At 31.1% G+C, this 17,412-nt stretch overlaps 2 protein-coding genes and 1 pseudogene across 2 annotated transcripts; 1 reads left to right on the top strand and 2 right to left on the bottom strand.

Annotated features, from left to right (window-relative positions):
* The first annotated feature begins 2,442 nt into the window (after window positions 1–2,442).
* On the top strand, window positions 2,443–5,359 carry LOC123213933 (1-aminocyclopropane-1-carboxylate oxidase homolog 4-like). The gene is made up of 3 exons (XM_044633568.1): window positions 2,443–3,081; window positions 3,793–4,180; window positions 4,947–5,359. The coding sequence occupies exons 1-3, from the start codon at window positions 2,627–2,629 to the stop codon at window positions 5,205–5,207; spliced, it is 1,104 nt and encodes a 367-aa protein (XP_044489503.1). The 5' UTR covers window positions 2,443–2,626; the 3' UTR covers window positions 5,208–5,359.
* A 497-nt stretch (window positions 5,360–5,856) lies between these two features.
* On the bottom strand, window positions 5,857–7,215 carry LOC123213651 (annotated as a pseudogene).
* A 5,926-nt stretch (window positions 7,216–13,141) lies between these two features.
* On the bottom strand, window positions 13,142–14,947 carry LOC123213380 (nudix hydrolase 17, mitochondrial-like). The gene is made up of 5 exons (XM_044632809.1): window positions 14,588–14,947; window positions 14,387–14,498; window positions 14,206–14,289; window positions 13,561–13,689; window positions 13,142–13,474 (listed from the first exon to the last, which is right to left on the bottom strand). Exons 1-5 carry the CDS (start codon window positions 14,662–14,664, stop codon window positions 13,328–13,330), a joined length of 549 nt encoding a protein of 182 aa, XP_044488744.1. The 5' UTR covers window positions 14,665–14,947; the 3' UTR covers window positions 13,142–13,327.
* Window positions 14,948–17,412: the final 2,465 nt, after the last annotated feature.

Raw genomic sequence — 17,412 nt, forward strand, 5'->3', positions numbered from 1 at the left:
TTGTTGTTTTTAGTTTGTATTAAAATAACTTTTTTACTTTTGCACGTATAAAATTCACCAATACAAATAGATGACAGTAAAAAATTAGACTTTTCAAACTTAAAAAGTGAGAATGCATTATTTCACCAAATTTGAGGTCAAAAATAGTCATTTGGCCTTTTTTTTTTTGGTCACCTTCAAGCCATCAACCACCATTAGAGTTGAATTTGAGTTAAGTTGACTTGAGTTTATTTGCTAATTTAACTCAAACAAGACTAAAATGAGCTCAATTTAGATAAACTCAGACCTAAATGTTTTATTTTGTCAAGTTCAAGTTTGAGCTTGGAGTGTACGCTCTACTCGCCAAACTTGCAAACTCAAAAAAAAAAGATATTGATTCAAATTGGCTAAAATGACATGGTTTTGATTAATATGCATAAAAAAAAAAATCATTTTGATCGATTTCGATTCAACTACAGAGGTAAGCCAAACTTAAAGCTTGACTTGATACTGTAATTAAACTTGAGCTCTATTCTCTTCAAATTGAGTTAAACTCGAATTGGTTTAAAGAAAGTTTGTCGAGCTCGAGTCTACACTTGAGGTTGACTTTTTCAAATTGAATCAAACTCAAACTGATTCAAATTTGAGCTCAACTCGACTGACATCCAACCTTAACCACATTATCCCACCTTCCACCATCTTATCAATATCAACAAATACACAACAAGTCATAAATGACTTTATCAAGGCTTTTAAAACAAATATGTTTGACGGACTATGGTCAAACATCAATCTCATATTACAAATAAGGATGGGCTTGGATGAGATGAAGATCGACTTGGCTCTTTATAAGAAGGTAATAACAATGAGACTAATCATTATTTCATATCAGATTGTGATCGCATGTGTTGAAACTCTTAGATCTAAGAAGTATGATGAGAAAATAGATACGAAAGTTGGATAATTTCTTTTGACATATAAGGTGCTATTTTAATACGATTAAGTTGTTCTATGAAAAGACAAAGTGACTTAAGCTAAGTTAAAACATACCAATTCAATAGTAAACCATGTCCTAGTATTTCTAGGCATGTGCTATAGATTGATGAAATAAGCGAGAAAATAAGCTCTTTAATTTCATGGGTGGGCTCCAAAAGTGGGCGCAAATTGAAATATGATTACATGGGTTCAAAATGTAGTCACAACTATGACATTGTTGAGAACCTCCAAGATTAAAAAGATGCAAGTCTTCCTTTGATAGGAAAAGTTCCGAACTGGAGCATGCCAAATGTGAAGGAGTTAAAGAGCACAGTTCTAATGATGGAAAGAGCCACACCCCAGCCAAAAGGGAATGGAATAGATGAAAGAGGAGCATAGTGAATTTTTTCATAGAAAGAGACTCTACTTAGAAGGCTCAAATGGGGTCATTACAACTCTTCAATGCCTTAAAGGTGAATCTAATTTCATTAAATCCAAATGAGAAATCCCTCACATATGTGGAGGTCCATAACAATGGGAAAGATAGACACAAGAGTCTTTCACAATTTATTCCTAAAAAACGTGAAAACATGTTTTTCATAAAGAAGTTAGTGATGAGTAGAAAATAATTTTCACTATCCGAATTTAATCGATGACACATATCTTCAATCTAGTAAGGTACAAAGAGACTTCAAACGTCCACTTATTGTTCATCAAAGTAAAAGGATGAAAAGTTTAAGAAACCCTACCCACATTCTAAAAGTATGATATAATTATTGTATGAGCAAACTATTCATTATTTAAACGCGTGTATATAACACTAAATAAGCGACAAACTACATGATTGTGCCCTAATGCATCAAGTGCATGTAAGACAATCCAACATGCATGTAGAAGACTTTTCATCTAAAAATAACAAGACTATTGAAAGATGGCACATGTGCAAGTGCTCCCAAGTCCTCCCTAATATGTCAACCTTTCTTACATTCATAGTATTACATTCTAGTTACATCTTTTACAGTAATGGGATAACAATCACTTCCTCCTGGATCCGGAGTACATGGAAAGTTGTAGGAAAATTCGCTTGTAGATATGAGACCCGTATATGCTTAACAAAATAAGTTTAATCTCTTTAATAGTAAATATTAAAAATTCGATATCATCGATAAAAAAATAAAGTTAGTCAAAATTTGTTGAGCAATATTAATACATTTTTATTTTGAGTATATATTTATGTATATTATCATGTAATTAAGTGTCATTTTATTTTAAATTTAAAATCTTCTAATCAGATGAAAATATATATCAAATATATTTTTATTTATATATTTTAAATATCAAATATATTTAAAATAATTTTATTATTTTGTTTAAAGTTTTTCGGACATTATTTCTAAATTAAAACAAAAGTCCAAAAGTAAAAACCCCTTTGTGTTAAGAAATTAAAAAATGTTTCTTTTTTTATTTTGTAGCTTCTTTGATAGCTTGTTTTCTCGAAAAAAATTGTTGTTTATTGCAGTTTCTTCCACATTAAAGCTGGCGCCGTCTCCATCTTCCAAATTTCCACGAAGCCTCGCTTCATCATCTTCAATCTCTGCCCAACCACTTTCCTTCAAAACTCATCGTCCCCGTTTTCCAAAAACACAACAGACAACCAACGAATTTCATCACCATGAACACCCAGCAACACTCGCACGACAGACTCCAAGAACTCAAAAACTTCGACGACGCAAAACTCGGAGTCAAAGGTTTAGTTGACTCGGGCATCACCGCCATCCCCCGTTTCTTCATCCACCCTCCCGAAACTCTGTCGGATCTTAAAAGACCTGGGGCCGGTGCCGGGCCCGAATCCGATATCATTCCTACCATTGATTTGTCCGGGGCGGAGGCTGAATTGCGGTCGTCGATAGTGGAAAAGATCGGCCGTGCGTCGCGGGAACTGGGGTTTTTTCAGGTGGTTAATCATGGGATTGAGGTGGAGGTTTTGGAGCGTTTGATTGGAGGTATTAAAGCGTTTCATGAGCAGCCGACAGAGATGAAGGCGCTGGTGTATAGGAGAGAGATGAACACAGGGGTTTCGTTCTTTTCTAACGTGGATTTGTATCAATCTAAAGCTGCGAGCTGGAGGTAAAGTACAATGGAAACTTAAATTCGTTTGCGATGTCACATCATCTTTTTTACTTTTGTACTTGGAAATACACAAAATCTTGAATGCATTTGAGTATGAATTTTGATTCACCATTTGAGGTCATATGAATCTACATAGAAGCGTAGGTGGAGCTTACAATATTCTAATGCAGTCCCACAGCACTAAAGAATAGGCTTGGCATTTGGGTTATTAACCACGTGGGCTTCCTTTTCTACCCATTTGTGGTGGTTACAATTGGTATACCTAAGTGGGATTGGCATCTACTAATTTGTAGTTGTTACAAGAGTCAGAATACATGCGATAGAAAATTTGTTAGGTTGGTTGGTTCATTCCAAGGGGCAATCTGGTTCAAGTAAGGTCTCTTCGCTAATCAGAAAAGAAAGAGTCAGAATTGGCAATTGGGTAATGATCCTTTAGGTGCCTAGCCAATTGGGTTGTGTAGTGATGGTTTCAAGCTTGAAACAAAGTACATGCGGATAGAAAGTTTGCTTTGGCCTTTTTTAATGATGGGGAATTTGGCTTTGTTTGTTAACTTATATAGAGAAGGTTTCTTTCAGAAAAGTAAGATATTCAAAAGGGGATAATAGGATAAAGATGTTGACAGATTTTCTGAGTGACTTTCTAGGGAAATTTTCGAGGACTTATGGTTGAGAATGAAATGGTTACTTGTTTATTATTTAATTTTGCAGGGACACGCTGCAGATAAGGTTGGGTCCGACCCTACCAGAGCTTGATGAAATTCCTGAAATATGTAGAAAAAAGGTGGTGGAGTGGAATGAGCATGTTAAACCGCTAGGGGAGCTCTTGATGGGGCTGTTGTGTGAAGGTTTGGGAGTGGAGTCAGGAAGGTTGAAGGAGATGACTTTTTCGGAAGGCAGGGTGATGGTGGCCCATTACTATCCGTACTGTCCGCAGCCTGATCTTACGGTGGGAATTACATCTCATACCGATCCAGGAGCTTTGACAATTTTGCTGCAAGGTCAAGTTGGTGGGCTGCAGGTTAAGTATGGCGAGGAATGGGTGGATGTTAAGCCTATCCCTGGAGCTCTTGTTATCAACATTGGAGATATATTTCAGGTAAACAAATTTAAGTTTTATCTGATAACTTGTAAATGTTAAGAGCTTCAGGATTTTAATAAATTGTTATGATATTCATTAGTTACTTTTGAGTGAAAATGATACCTCTTTTTTTTGGAAAATGGATGAGAGATGGTTATGAGGAAAGGTATGATTCAGCTCACTTGCTTTATCCCTATAACCACTCTTCAAATAGAGGAAAAAGAGAATACAAATTCGTAGCCTGATTTGATTTATTTTGCAAAGAAACTACATCAAAATGAAAAGGAAAATTCCATCTTTCATTTACCAGAAACACTAACTATTTATTTAGATCAACTAAGTGGTGAAGAGGAAAGTAGGTTTCTAATTCTTTTTCTTTTAAAAGAAGATCATAAATTTTATCCGCTAGCTCAATGATGTAGCTGAACTTTCAGAATTTCTGATTTCAACAATAATATTGCTAACTTGAAAACCTTGTCTTTCCACATTCTGGGTTTATGTAATACTTTTCTGATTTTCTACTTGATTTTAGTTCTGGCTACTAGACATATGCCCCTTGCATAGGCCTCTTTTGAAATTTTTGTGAATTTCTGAGGGCTCTTATTTAGGAGATGAACAATTGTTTAAATATTTAATAACTTTGGAAATCTCTTGATATATATTCTTAATTCTGATTACAATAGATATAAGGTTCTTGTAATCCTTTCATGCGGAAAATAAAATTTTTTGTATAACTGCTAGTTATATATTTTTCACCTCAAATTTTTTTCCTTTGGTTCTTCAGATTTTGTCGAATGATGAATACAGAAGCGTGGAACATAGAGTGTTGGCTAATCCATCCCAGGAACCCCGAATCTCAGTTGCGGTATTCTTCAACTCAAGTGACAAGGGTAGTTTGCGTGGACCATTGCCAGAGCTGATATCACCGGAGAAGCCAGCTGTTTTCCGGCACTTCACCCACGCGGATTATATGAGAAGGTTCTTCACGAAGGAGTTGGATGGCAAATCATTAGTAAATTACTATAGGTTGTCAGAAACAGAGTGAACAGGATGAAGTACAATGTGAATCTGATTGTAAGAGATTTAAAAATATAATGTACAAGTCATTTGCATAATGCACAAACTTGTGTAAACATTGACAGCATTGCAATAACGTCAGTGAAAATGAAGAGAGTTTTACAATTGAGCTTCATTTCAGGCACGACTTGTTCTCCATCATACTACCACGCTATATTGCACCCTCATTGTCTACCTAGCAGAGCAGTAAGACGGTGGTCATCTCCATTTGAGCAATGTTTATTTCGAAAATTGTGGTGAAGTTGATGGAAGAAATGGTGGTCATCTTCATTTGCACCCTCATTAATTTTTTCTTGATCATCAGAAGATTCAGCTATTCAAGGAAGTCCGACCTTCTCTGGCTGAAAGTAGCACTTGAATCATCATTTTCTCGTGTTCCCTTTCCCTTCTTTCCTTTCCAATATCTCGAGCTTCCATTTTTCTCTCTTTTTTGGTTTCCGAGAAAATTCCCTCTTACATACTGCAATGGGAAAATCAACAAATCTGGAATTTGATTGATCATCGTCTTCACTTTCTTCCTCTACAAATCTCCACGCATCTGCACCCCTGTTTGTTGGACTATGTCTATCTTGATCAATGTGATTGAGATAATTCAGCTTCTTTTTTTCGGTTTTATCCTAAAGTCCACCACGGTTCTGATAGCTTCCATTTCCATGTTGTGATTGAGCCGAAGCATTAGATGACTTTTATCGTCTACGATCACATTAAAAGCAAACCATGTTTCTTCTGAAATTGATGTAGTTGCACGTAGAAAACACAAACCTCTAATTATGTTGGACATATTTCTGAGGAATTATTTACACACTGACATTTAGAGAGTATCAAAGACTAATATGGAAGTGCACTCACGATTCACATTCCCACTCCCCGGGTTTGAGTTCCCACTTCAGTGGAGTTTCTCTGCATTGCAGCCATCTTGTATTCTTTGCCAAGTTCAAGAAATTACATCTGTAAGAAATAGAGCCACAAGCATTAGAAAGTCAGAAATTCTGAATAAGAATTACTTATCACATATCCAGTCCCCCTTCTTCAGTGGAATGTAATCCTGATCCTCCCTCAGTTGCCTAAGTCTATCCAGAAATAAACCATCACTGCGCAAGCACCTAATATTTCTAGAAAAATTTAAGTTACATCTACATGATGGTAAAAAAGAGAAATATGTAGGACAAACATATTTCATATTGATAAATATCAATAGCCTATTACGTGACCAATCGCCTTGTTTCATGGGAACATTTACGTGGCTTCCTTGTGGACTTAGATGATCCCAAACCTGTTCACCCTCTTTGAAGGGATCATTATGCGAAAGCTTGGAGTCAATTTCCTTGGTGCTACAATCCACCATTTCCTTCGGCAGCCTTCTGACTGCCTCTTTAATCAGTTTGTTTAGACATGCCTTGTTCTCCACAGTACTATAACAGGATCAAGTCCACATGTCAACAAAATAAGCAAAGCATCCACTGTTCGTCCACCTTCATCTTCACGTGCCTTAACATATGCCCTCTCACAGTTTCCCCTCAAGTTGCAGGAGCTGCAAACCTACTAAGATGGTTGTCCACGTTTAGTGCATGTGATAAACAAATGATGATTCATTGAAGTATCTATTCTTTTACGAGATAATAATTTGATAACTAAAACATTTGAGCACAGAAAGAGTTCCTTCTATGGATAAATCAGTAGATAGGCAAATGTCATGAAATAAAACTATGCACATACATTTCCTTCATCAATACCCACGTTTGCCCTTAGACGCTCCCTGAGTTAACAACTTTCCTGTCGATACTTGGGCATCTACATCCAGCAATTATTTGAATATCTTTCCTTGAGAAATGCCTAGCAGAAAACCCATTTGGAGAAGTTCTAAGATATATGAAGTTCAGAATCCATGCAAACAAAGTTACCAGTGACTTCTTGTATACAAACACGGTGCCCAAACAGAGAGAATTGCTTAGTAAAAGAGTTTACCCATGCAGCATGGATAAAAGTTGCTTCCTTCAAACCCAGGCTATTTCTTTTACGATAAAAAGAGTTTCCATCTCGATAACGTGTATAATTTTATATATAAATAATAACATACCAATATATGATTGAATAATTTAAAATTAGAGATAAAATAATGTATTATCATATAATTTACATATATAGCTTTATTGTAATTAATAAATAATCTTGACATTACGATAAACAAATATAAGAAAATAAAATTACATCCTGATACAATTTGAATTGAATCCAAACAAAATTCAATTTAAGGTTGAATCAAATCTAATAAAATCAGCTCAAGATCCATGAGTGAAACTTGAACTTGACTAATAAACAATCTCACTTTATATTAGATATGAGCCAACTAAATTTAAATGTTAATCTCAGCTTAAACATGACACTTTGTCTTTAATAACAATAACACAACTATTTTGAAAACTATATTTTAAAATAATAAAACTATATGTATCTATTTTAAGTATACAAATATGTGCATACTTATATATATATATCATCATGTGATTGATTAACTCTGAATTAAAGATAAAATAATATTCAATCATATGATGACACGTATAAATATGTGTATATTTGTGTGTCAAAAGTGAGTATGTATAGTATTGCTCGAAATTAATAAAATTATGCGTACACACTTTTAATATATAAATAATATATCATTATGTGATTAGATGATTTTAAATTAAAGATAAAATAATGTTTAATCATATAATAACACATTATCTATATACTCAAATTATGTAAATATATATATATACATATATATAATATACTCTTCCTTTTTGCTAGGCTAGCTGATGTTTCTTTTTTGCCTTCCTTAATCACAGTATAGTTATCCCACTATTCTATTATTTAAAACTAAAAATAAAATCATATTTATTAATTAACTCCAATAACTTATTAATTTAATAACAATAAGTTCAAAAAATCTATAAAATTTATATGCTATATATATAAAAAAAATCAAAACTTCCATGTGTTTACATGATTCATAAAAAAATAAATACAATGTGAAATAAATTAAAGTCACGCATTAGAAATTGTTACGTGACTTTTAATTATTATAGTTGAAAATAAAACATAGGGAAATTGTTAATAGAGTAAACTACATTTTTCCCATTGCATTCTCAAAATCTTAACTTTTCGCCCCTTCAAAAGACTATATACCTCTAACTATTTCATTTTTTAGCTTTTCCTATTTTGAATCTTAAATAAATCAAATTTTGAAGTATATTAAAATTTAAAAAGTGGTCATCGATGATTTGACCATAATCTCACCAAGTTAAAGTTGTACTTGGTTTGGTGTGATTCAAGTTAAATCGTGTTTGATCAAAGTTACTTTAACAAAAGTGTGATCTTGTTGGATTGTATTTCATTTAGTGTAGTTTCAGTTAAGTCACTTATTTTTAGATATGATTTGACTTAAAATACACTAGTCAAACTGCAATTCGGAGATTTAGATTGAATTGCATTGGTCGAACCTAATAGTCTAGTGAGATTTCAAACAAATCACAAGGTGTGCTCTTATTATATCGCACTTGGCCTAGTGCAATTTTAATTAGATCACAACTTTTTAGATGTAATTTAGTTTGAATTGCACCCATCAAAGTGCAATTAGGGGATTTATGTTGAATTACATTAGTCGAACCTTATGGTTAGACACAATGTGACCCAAATGAAACTATACCAAATGTAGCACCAAGAACATCTTGGTTGTCTCATCACTTGTATCATGATCCTCTGAAGAAGGAATTGGAAAGAATAGGCAGGGCAAGATCACCAAGATTTATGAAGAAACTAGGCTTGACTAAAATCTAATTTATAGCAAGAGATAAAAAGAGTATGCCACTCAAATTCTTAGGAAGTTCAAGATTAAACTCAAGGAAATTGTGATAGATTTTCAAAGCAAAAAGAGTTGGATGCTCGTCACAATGAAGTTTCGAAGAGTAAGATCTTAGCTAAGACTTTCAGGTCCAAGAGTTTGGACTCAAAAACATCTAATGTTGGAATGCAACAAGAGTTAACTTCTAGTTTTCGAGTGAGATTCTTACCAGATTTCGAGCTTAATGCGATTACAACTAGATTTTATTTGTGATTTGACTTGAATTGCACAAACCAAGGTTTAATTTGACAATTCAAGTTATATCACATTGACCGAAGTCTTACTTTTTCAATTTTTTTTTTTTTCTAAATAAGTAAGTATCATAGACAAAACAAAGTGATTCCTAGTTTGATTTTAACCAATTTTTTTTTTTAAATTTTCGATTCAAAAAATTTTTCATTTATGGTTTTAGGAAACTCAAATGACTTTTACGTTTTTCTACCGTCAATTCTCATATAAAGGAGTTGCAATTTGGGTGTGAGTGTTATATAATTGTTCAAGAAGTTGGAAGTGAGCTTTTGCTAAACCTAGGATGGGTAAATGTAATTTATTATTACAAAATGTGAAAAGTAAATATATAAATAGGATATGGGAAAAAATTATATGTTAATTGACAAATGAATTTGTTAAGGCCTTATAAATTACTGACTTAAATAGGGGTGTTGTAAAAATGTATTAAATTTCTTGAATTCGACAATATCATAAAAAAAAAACTATTATTTTTTCAAAATAAAGATAAAGTGTTGAATGAGAATTAGGAATAGATCTAAACAGAGCCAATTTAAACTCAACTTAATGTTTGACTCAAATAACTCATACTTGAGTTACTGTTCAAATCAAATCTAATGAATAATTGAAAAACCGTTAATAGATTTATTTTTTTCTAATAATCTTTCTTTTTATTATATTTTTTCTTTTTCAATGACTTCTTTTATTCCCTAGCGATGTTTCTTCTCCATTATCATCTTTAGTGACCATTATTTTTCTCTTCTAATTTTTTTTTTTGATGGTTTTTCCAATAATCTCATCATCAATTCAAATTAAACTTTTTGAATTCAAATTAATTTTGAATCAACCCTTATTTGGGCTCAAATCCACTCCTAATGGGAATCGGATCCAAAGTGTTGCATATGGGCCCAAATGCTTAGCTTGAGAGCAAACCTTACCCTACCTAAAAGTGACGTTATATCGGCATCTTTCCCTTTCTAAATATTCAAAACAATAATTATGGTGCCATTGAAGAAGTATAGTGTGTGGTGGACATCAATAAAATAATTTTGTACCAAATTTCCATAGTGCCAAACTGACCTTTCGTTCAAAGAATAAATATCTAAGCAATTGGATTCGGTTTATGCATCCATCAATGGCATAATTAATTAAAGCATCGTTACGTCTCTTCTAAAGTTTTCCCATTACCACTAGGTTAATTTTTTTTTTTTTAATGAAAGAAATCCATTTAAATTATATTGTCATTTTCAGAATCGAACCAATTATATTGAGTATGATATACCTCAGGTCTAATAACCTATTACTAGGTTAATTGGTTAGAATTATGTTTATTTTTTCATTTTAAGTAATTTTTTATTGAGTGATATTATATGTATTTATTTTAGGTATATAAATATGTATATGCTTATACGTGTCATCACATTTTATCTTTAATTAAGAATAAACAATCACACGATAATACATATAAATATGTATATATTTATGTACCAAAAATTAATATACATAGTTTTATTATTTATTATTTATAGGCTATCATTAAGCTTAAATAATATGGAGTTATTGAATGTTGTCCCTAATGTTTTCGAAAGTATTCAAGAACGTGGTCTCAAATTTCAAAAACATATATGTAAGCCCAAAAACAAACTTACATGATCTTAAAACTACCAAAATACATGTTGATTGAAGATTATATATGTGATCCCCAAAGCAAATTTACATGGTCTTGAAACATAAACAAACAATGTTTTAATAGTGTATTAGGATATTTTTATTGGTATTAAAAAAGTTTAACTATAAGACATTGGATCCAATTACATTCACTATCAAACTTGTTCAACTCTATTAAATACATCATCAACTCTGAGATATCAAGACGTGCGTTTAAGTGAAAAATGCTTACGAAAACCCAAAAATAATTACGTGCGGACTTAGGTCCAACATAAACATTATTTTTACAATTTATATTGTCTTGAAACTTAAATAGACAATATTTTAATAATATATCAAGATATTTCTATTATTTTCAAATAAAGTCAAACTAAAAGACGTTAGATCCAAAGAGTTGAATTGTGATATTTATATTCATAGAATACTTAGACCCACTCACCTCTATTAAATAAATTGCGAACTCTAAAATGTCAATGTGAGTTTTAAGTGAAAGATATATGAATGGACTATGGTCCAAAATAAAGATTTTCTTCACAATTAACTTTAGTGTTTTATTTTGTCACATTGATTTTTTTTTATGTAGTATTATTCCATATTGACTAATTTTGTTTGAAATAACTAACTCAATCTCTTCCCAAGTGTCATAACCACCTATAAACAAGAAGAAAAATCTTGAAAATGAAAATGGAAAGAAAAGAAGAAATGGAAGGAGAAGAATCACTTGTGATTGGTTAGTTTTGAGTTACCAAAACTCAAACCCACCACAAACTTGATGAAATCGACAAAAGAACATATTATTTATACTTACTTTAAATAGATAAATGAGTATACATTTATATGTGTTATTATGTGATTGAATATTATTTTATCTTTAATTCAAATTCATCTAATTATACAATAACAAATATCAAGTATATATATATTTATATATTTAAAATGAATACATAATTTTATTGTTGATAAAATTTGCAAAGAAAAATACTATGAGCATGAAAAAGGAAGAAGAGGGTGTTAATGTCAAATTTATATATTAAAAGTTATTTGAAAATTTTAATAATTTGATATAATACAATAATTTAAAAAAAATAATTGTTAGAGATGACATGACATTTATTTATTTTTTTAAGTGTATAAGATTCTACCACTAAGTTTTTTTTTTACATATTCTAACACGCAATAAAAATTCGGTCTACCCTATAATCGATTTTTTTTTTTGAAAATTTTTTATGCCTTTGGCCACTAACTAAAAAAGTACATAGATTTAATCAGAGCCAGTCATCCTATGGCAACATAAGATGCTTCATGCTTGACCTGACAATACATTAATTCATTGAATAACACTTTCTATCGAGGCTTTTAAAATAATACCTAGACAATATCATTGCCTAAAAATTTTAACTAATGAGCATTTGTAAAGGTGTTTTATTTGAAAATTTTATGAATTGTTTTTGCCCTTCAAAAGTTTTGAAACATATAATAAATAATTCTTATTTTAATGAGTCATCAATATTAGGGATGACAAATTGACTCTCTAAACAGAGTCTTTGGCTCGTCTTTTATTGAATGAAAAATAAATTTTTTAATAAGAACAAAGACAAAGATAAAAACAATTAAAATTCCCAAAATTGGGGATGAGATAGAGGTAAATATAACCTAACCCATCCCCTCCTTGGTCTGTCCCTCAAACGCTTAAATATTGAAAAGTTTGGAATTATTATAAATATTTAATTATTTTTTTAACACTGATAGGAATGGGAGGAAAATTTTCCACGCGGAGATAGGGAGAGGAAGAAGAGATCGAGAAATTTTTTCCTATATAGAGAAGGGACAAAGATTTCTTATTATCCTCTTAATAGTGATGAGGAAATGTTTTCTTTATGAGGACAAGAATAAGAGTAATTGTCCCGTACCTGGTTCGTTGCCATCCCTAATCGATATGCTAAATCTTCGTATAAGTTATTGTAATAGCTTTCCATATTATTATCAATGTATTGTATAATATCAAGTTGTAGTGTTGCATCTATATAATTTGTTATTTATTTGATCTTGAAAGCTTACAAGTAGGACATTTTTTTTATGGATAGATTAATTTCTACAATTCTCTTCTTTATATATTTCTCTCCTTCAACTGAATCTTCTCTTCATCCATGAATTAAAATACAATTCTTCATTTGCCTCGATCCAGTTGAATTTTTTTTCTTCTTTTGTAGTTTTTTTTTCCATCTTTTTTACAAAGTCTAGAAAATGAAACTGAATAACTGGCTCTCACAAAAATTAATTGCTATTTACAAATTGATCTGATCTCTCTTCTAGCTCAACAAGCAAGAGATTACATTTTCTTCTTCTTCTTCTTGTTCATTTTGTTTCATGGGCGATGTGACTCTTGCAACTAATATGTCCAAGGCTTCCTTCATCCACCAATGGCGACAAGCTTCTCTTGCTTCACCCGCACTCATCTGCACAATCATTTCACCAACCCGATTTATAAGTTCCAGTTTTCATTTATGTTAAAAATTAATGACTCAGGTGGCCGGAAACTTACCCAAAATCTTTGCCGGACATCTTTTTCCGGCCATAGTTCAAGCTGCTCCTTAACAAGCAAGGGAAACATGTAGCCTTCATAAAGCGTGCCTTGGCTTTTGCTTAGAAATTTCCATTTGCCCAGTTCACGCTGTAAAAAGAAGATATTAAAATTATATTAGAAAATTTTCAATATGGGCTACCATTGACTCAAATCTTGATATGAATAGGTTTAAAAAAAACTTTTTTTAAATAATTGGACCATCTGTATTTATTTGATGGATAAACTCCGAATACAGTGATCAGACTCATAATCACTGTATTAAATAAGTTAAGATTTCACAAACGTAATAAATAATTTAATATGAGTTTTTGAGTTATTAGACCTTTGACTAGAGAGTCCAATATTCCGTCTCCGAAACTCCCAAACACTATTATTGTAACTTTCAAATCATATGAAAGATTTTAGGAACAGAACACCAATATTTCCAAGTGATTTTCAAAGGTCATTTAGAAATATAACTCCTACAAGTTTTTTTTTATCTCCGTAATTTTGATTTTGTATATAAATTAAACTTATAATTTGGTATTCTAAATACTATGCAAAGTTAATTTAGACTCAAAAAGTCCAAGGATACAATTATGGAAAGCTTGAAAATATACTCACCTCAACGTTGCCAAGAACTCCAGCTTCTTCAATTGACTCTCTTAAAGCCGCTTGTTCCAGAGATTCATCAAGTTCCCATCCACCCTGATAAATCAATGCATGAACAAAGATACTATTAAAATCATGAGCTTTCAAGTTTAATCTGTGGAGATTAAACTGAATCATCAAGTTTTTTGTTTACCTTGGGGAACATCAGGCCTTGAGCTCGACCTTTCTGAGAAGTAATAACAAGAACTTCCAATTCATCACTGGTCACTCCATCTTCCCCGTTTTTAAATCTATAAGGAATGCATCTGCAAATCCAAAACTTTCCCATCAGAATTAAACAACAGGAAGTAGGAGAATCAAAACAGTCAAACTTACAAATCAAAATTCTACTCACCCAACAACTAGTCGACGGCCCAGATTGTCATATCTCTGGAGCTGTCGTCCTGTTCGAGATGCCAAACAAACTGCCATCTTTAAACAAGATTTTCGGAAAACCTCAAAGGGAGATCAAAGAAGGAGAGTTTATAAGTTTGTTAAGGATTTATTGTTGAAAGAGAACAAGAAAAGAAACCCACGGGACAAAAGGGATAACTCAGAGTTTTAACTGGTTTTAGATAAGGAAGAAGATTGATTTAGCTTGACAGGAGTTTAGAGTTGGCAAAATAAAGCAGCTATAAATAGAAATATTTACAGGGAAAGCAATAGGGGCATTAAGAGAATGGTGGGGGATCCAATAAGGGGGAAGAAGAAGACGAAAGTGAGTAAATTAAAGTTAAATTAACTAACACCGTGGATGGTGGGTAGCGTATGATGTGACTACAAACCTTAATAATAAATAAAATTATATGTAATTATTTTTTTTTATGTAATTTGAATATAAATATGATATATCATCATATAATTGAATGATTTTAAATTAAAAATAAAATAATAATAAATTATATATATATATACACACACTTTACACTTTAATAATTTATACAAAGGCCAATGACTATTTCCCATCTAAGGTTTGATGTAAAGACAAGTTTTCATCTTTTAAGTTTTAATCCAATATTTATCCATCCTTCCGTCATTCTCTTTTGTTAATGAATTTATTCAATTTTTTTAAATAATTATTTTACTTTTTTATTGTCATTAATATTTAATACAAATATTAAATTATTACTATATCTTTTATGAGTTAAAAATTTATTATTTAAACTCTAAAAAAATATCAAAACTCTAATTATATTAAAAATGTTATATTTTTGTCATTTGTTTAGGAGTGTATTGAGACTATTGGGGAGTATATTAAAATTTTAAAATTTTGAAAAATTTCCTAAAAAATTTCATTAACTTCCTATATATTTTCAAAAAATAAGTTTATCCATCAAACTTTTGAAAAGGAAAAATAAATAAATAAGGGGAAAGTAAGAATAAAAAATCAGAGAAAAAAGAAAACAGAAAGAAAAACCGAAAAAATAAAAAAAAATTAGAATTTAGGGTTTAGCGAAAAATCTGTGCAAAATGATTTTTTTATCTTTTCGTTTAACTAAATTTATGAATATAGATAAATGATGGATCACACTGTAACTTTTTTAAAACTTAAAAGACGAGAGTTTACCATCTCAACAAACTTTGGGTATCTATTATAATATATAAAGTTTTATGGACTGATGTTATGTTATATTAACGGAGGGGTAAATTGATCAGACCTGTTGGGTGATTGTAATTAATAAATTATAAGCTTAGCTTCTGTGTGGCTTCCTAAGAATAGTTTAGGAGCTTTTGCTGTAGTCCACGCGGCTGGGGGATTAATACTAATGAGATGGGAGAGAGCATTCATGAAAGTTGACTTGAGAGAACATGTCCACGTGTGAGAGCATGGAAGCATCTGCTTCGGTTGGGGAAAATAATTTAATTAAAGCCGCAATTAAAGTCTTTTTTTGAGTACTCGATGGCGACGAATAATCCTAGGCTAGAATCATATGTATTGTAGTAAGGCGAAAAGACTTATTCCCACCCACGGTTTAGTTTAGTGTATTTCTAAATAAAAATGATAATTTTGATTTGGATTCAAAATTCTCAATTCTAACCACAAGAAAATCATCCAATATAAACGAAAAAAGAGATGAGATAAAAATAAAAAAAATTTTACAATTGAAAATGAAGATATATGTGTTTCCTCGTTACCCCGCTCCACCTCACCCCCATCCTCATTCTTATCCTCATCTTTGTCTTTAATATTAATATTTTTACTTAAAATACTATTATATTTTTATTGTTTTATACTATTTATGTTTTTAAAATTTATTTATATTTTTATTGTGTATATAAAAGTATTTAATATATGATATTTGTAACATTTGAATTAGTGTATTAATTTTAATTTTACTTAATTTTGCTATTTAATATATTTATATTGTGTTTAGAAAATATAGGAAGAAAATTTTTTTTCACAGATATAAGAAGGGGATCGCAAAAAAATTTTTTTTTTGCAAAGAGAAAATAGGGAATCCTCGTAACAAGGATGATGATTGATATCTCTTGCAAGGATGAGGATGGAAATATTAATCCCCTCCCCACATCTCCCTGTTGTCATCCCTATTTCTAAACTTCTATCCGTAAAGTTGCAAAAACTTAAATACTGATTAATCATCCAACTTTTATCAATATTCTTTATTAGTTGGAAAGGATAAATTGTCATTTTACAAATTCTTTATTTAGGTTTTTAACATTTTTTTATAAGTTATTAAAGATTTATAATTAAATTTATATCATCAATATATATTGCTAAGATTGCTAACCCAAAAACTAGTTTCTTTATGACTACACAAGGGCATATAAGGTTATAAATATATCATTCCTTTAACAAGTATTCATTAAAATAGTTATATTACATTTTTCTGGATTGTTTTAATTCATATGATAGTTCTTGTAATTTAATTAAATACTTATCTCTTAGATTAACACTTTTTATTTTAAATAAATCCTTTCATCCAAAGTATATAATCGCTAATATTCATTCATATTCTTCTTTTAAATAGTCTGAAATAGATTTCTCACATGTAGTAGTTGTGATTTAGATTTTGTTAGGACTTCACACTCCATTGTATTCTAGATATTTTAAAAAACAAAAAAGCCCACTTTTTCGAGGCTTTAAACATGTTTCCTGAAATTAAGCTAACAAAAAACGAAGAAGTACATTATCAACTATTTCACAAGTAAGAATTCAAG

This window comes from Mangifera indica, chromosome 4 (assembly GCF_011075055.1).
Source record: "Mangifera indica cultivar Alphonso chromosome 4, CATAS_Mindica_2.1, whole genome shotgun sequence".
NCBI classification, from domain to species: Eukaryota; Viridiplantae; Streptophyta; class Magnoliopsida; order Sapindales; family Anacardiaceae; genus Mangifera; species Mangifera indica.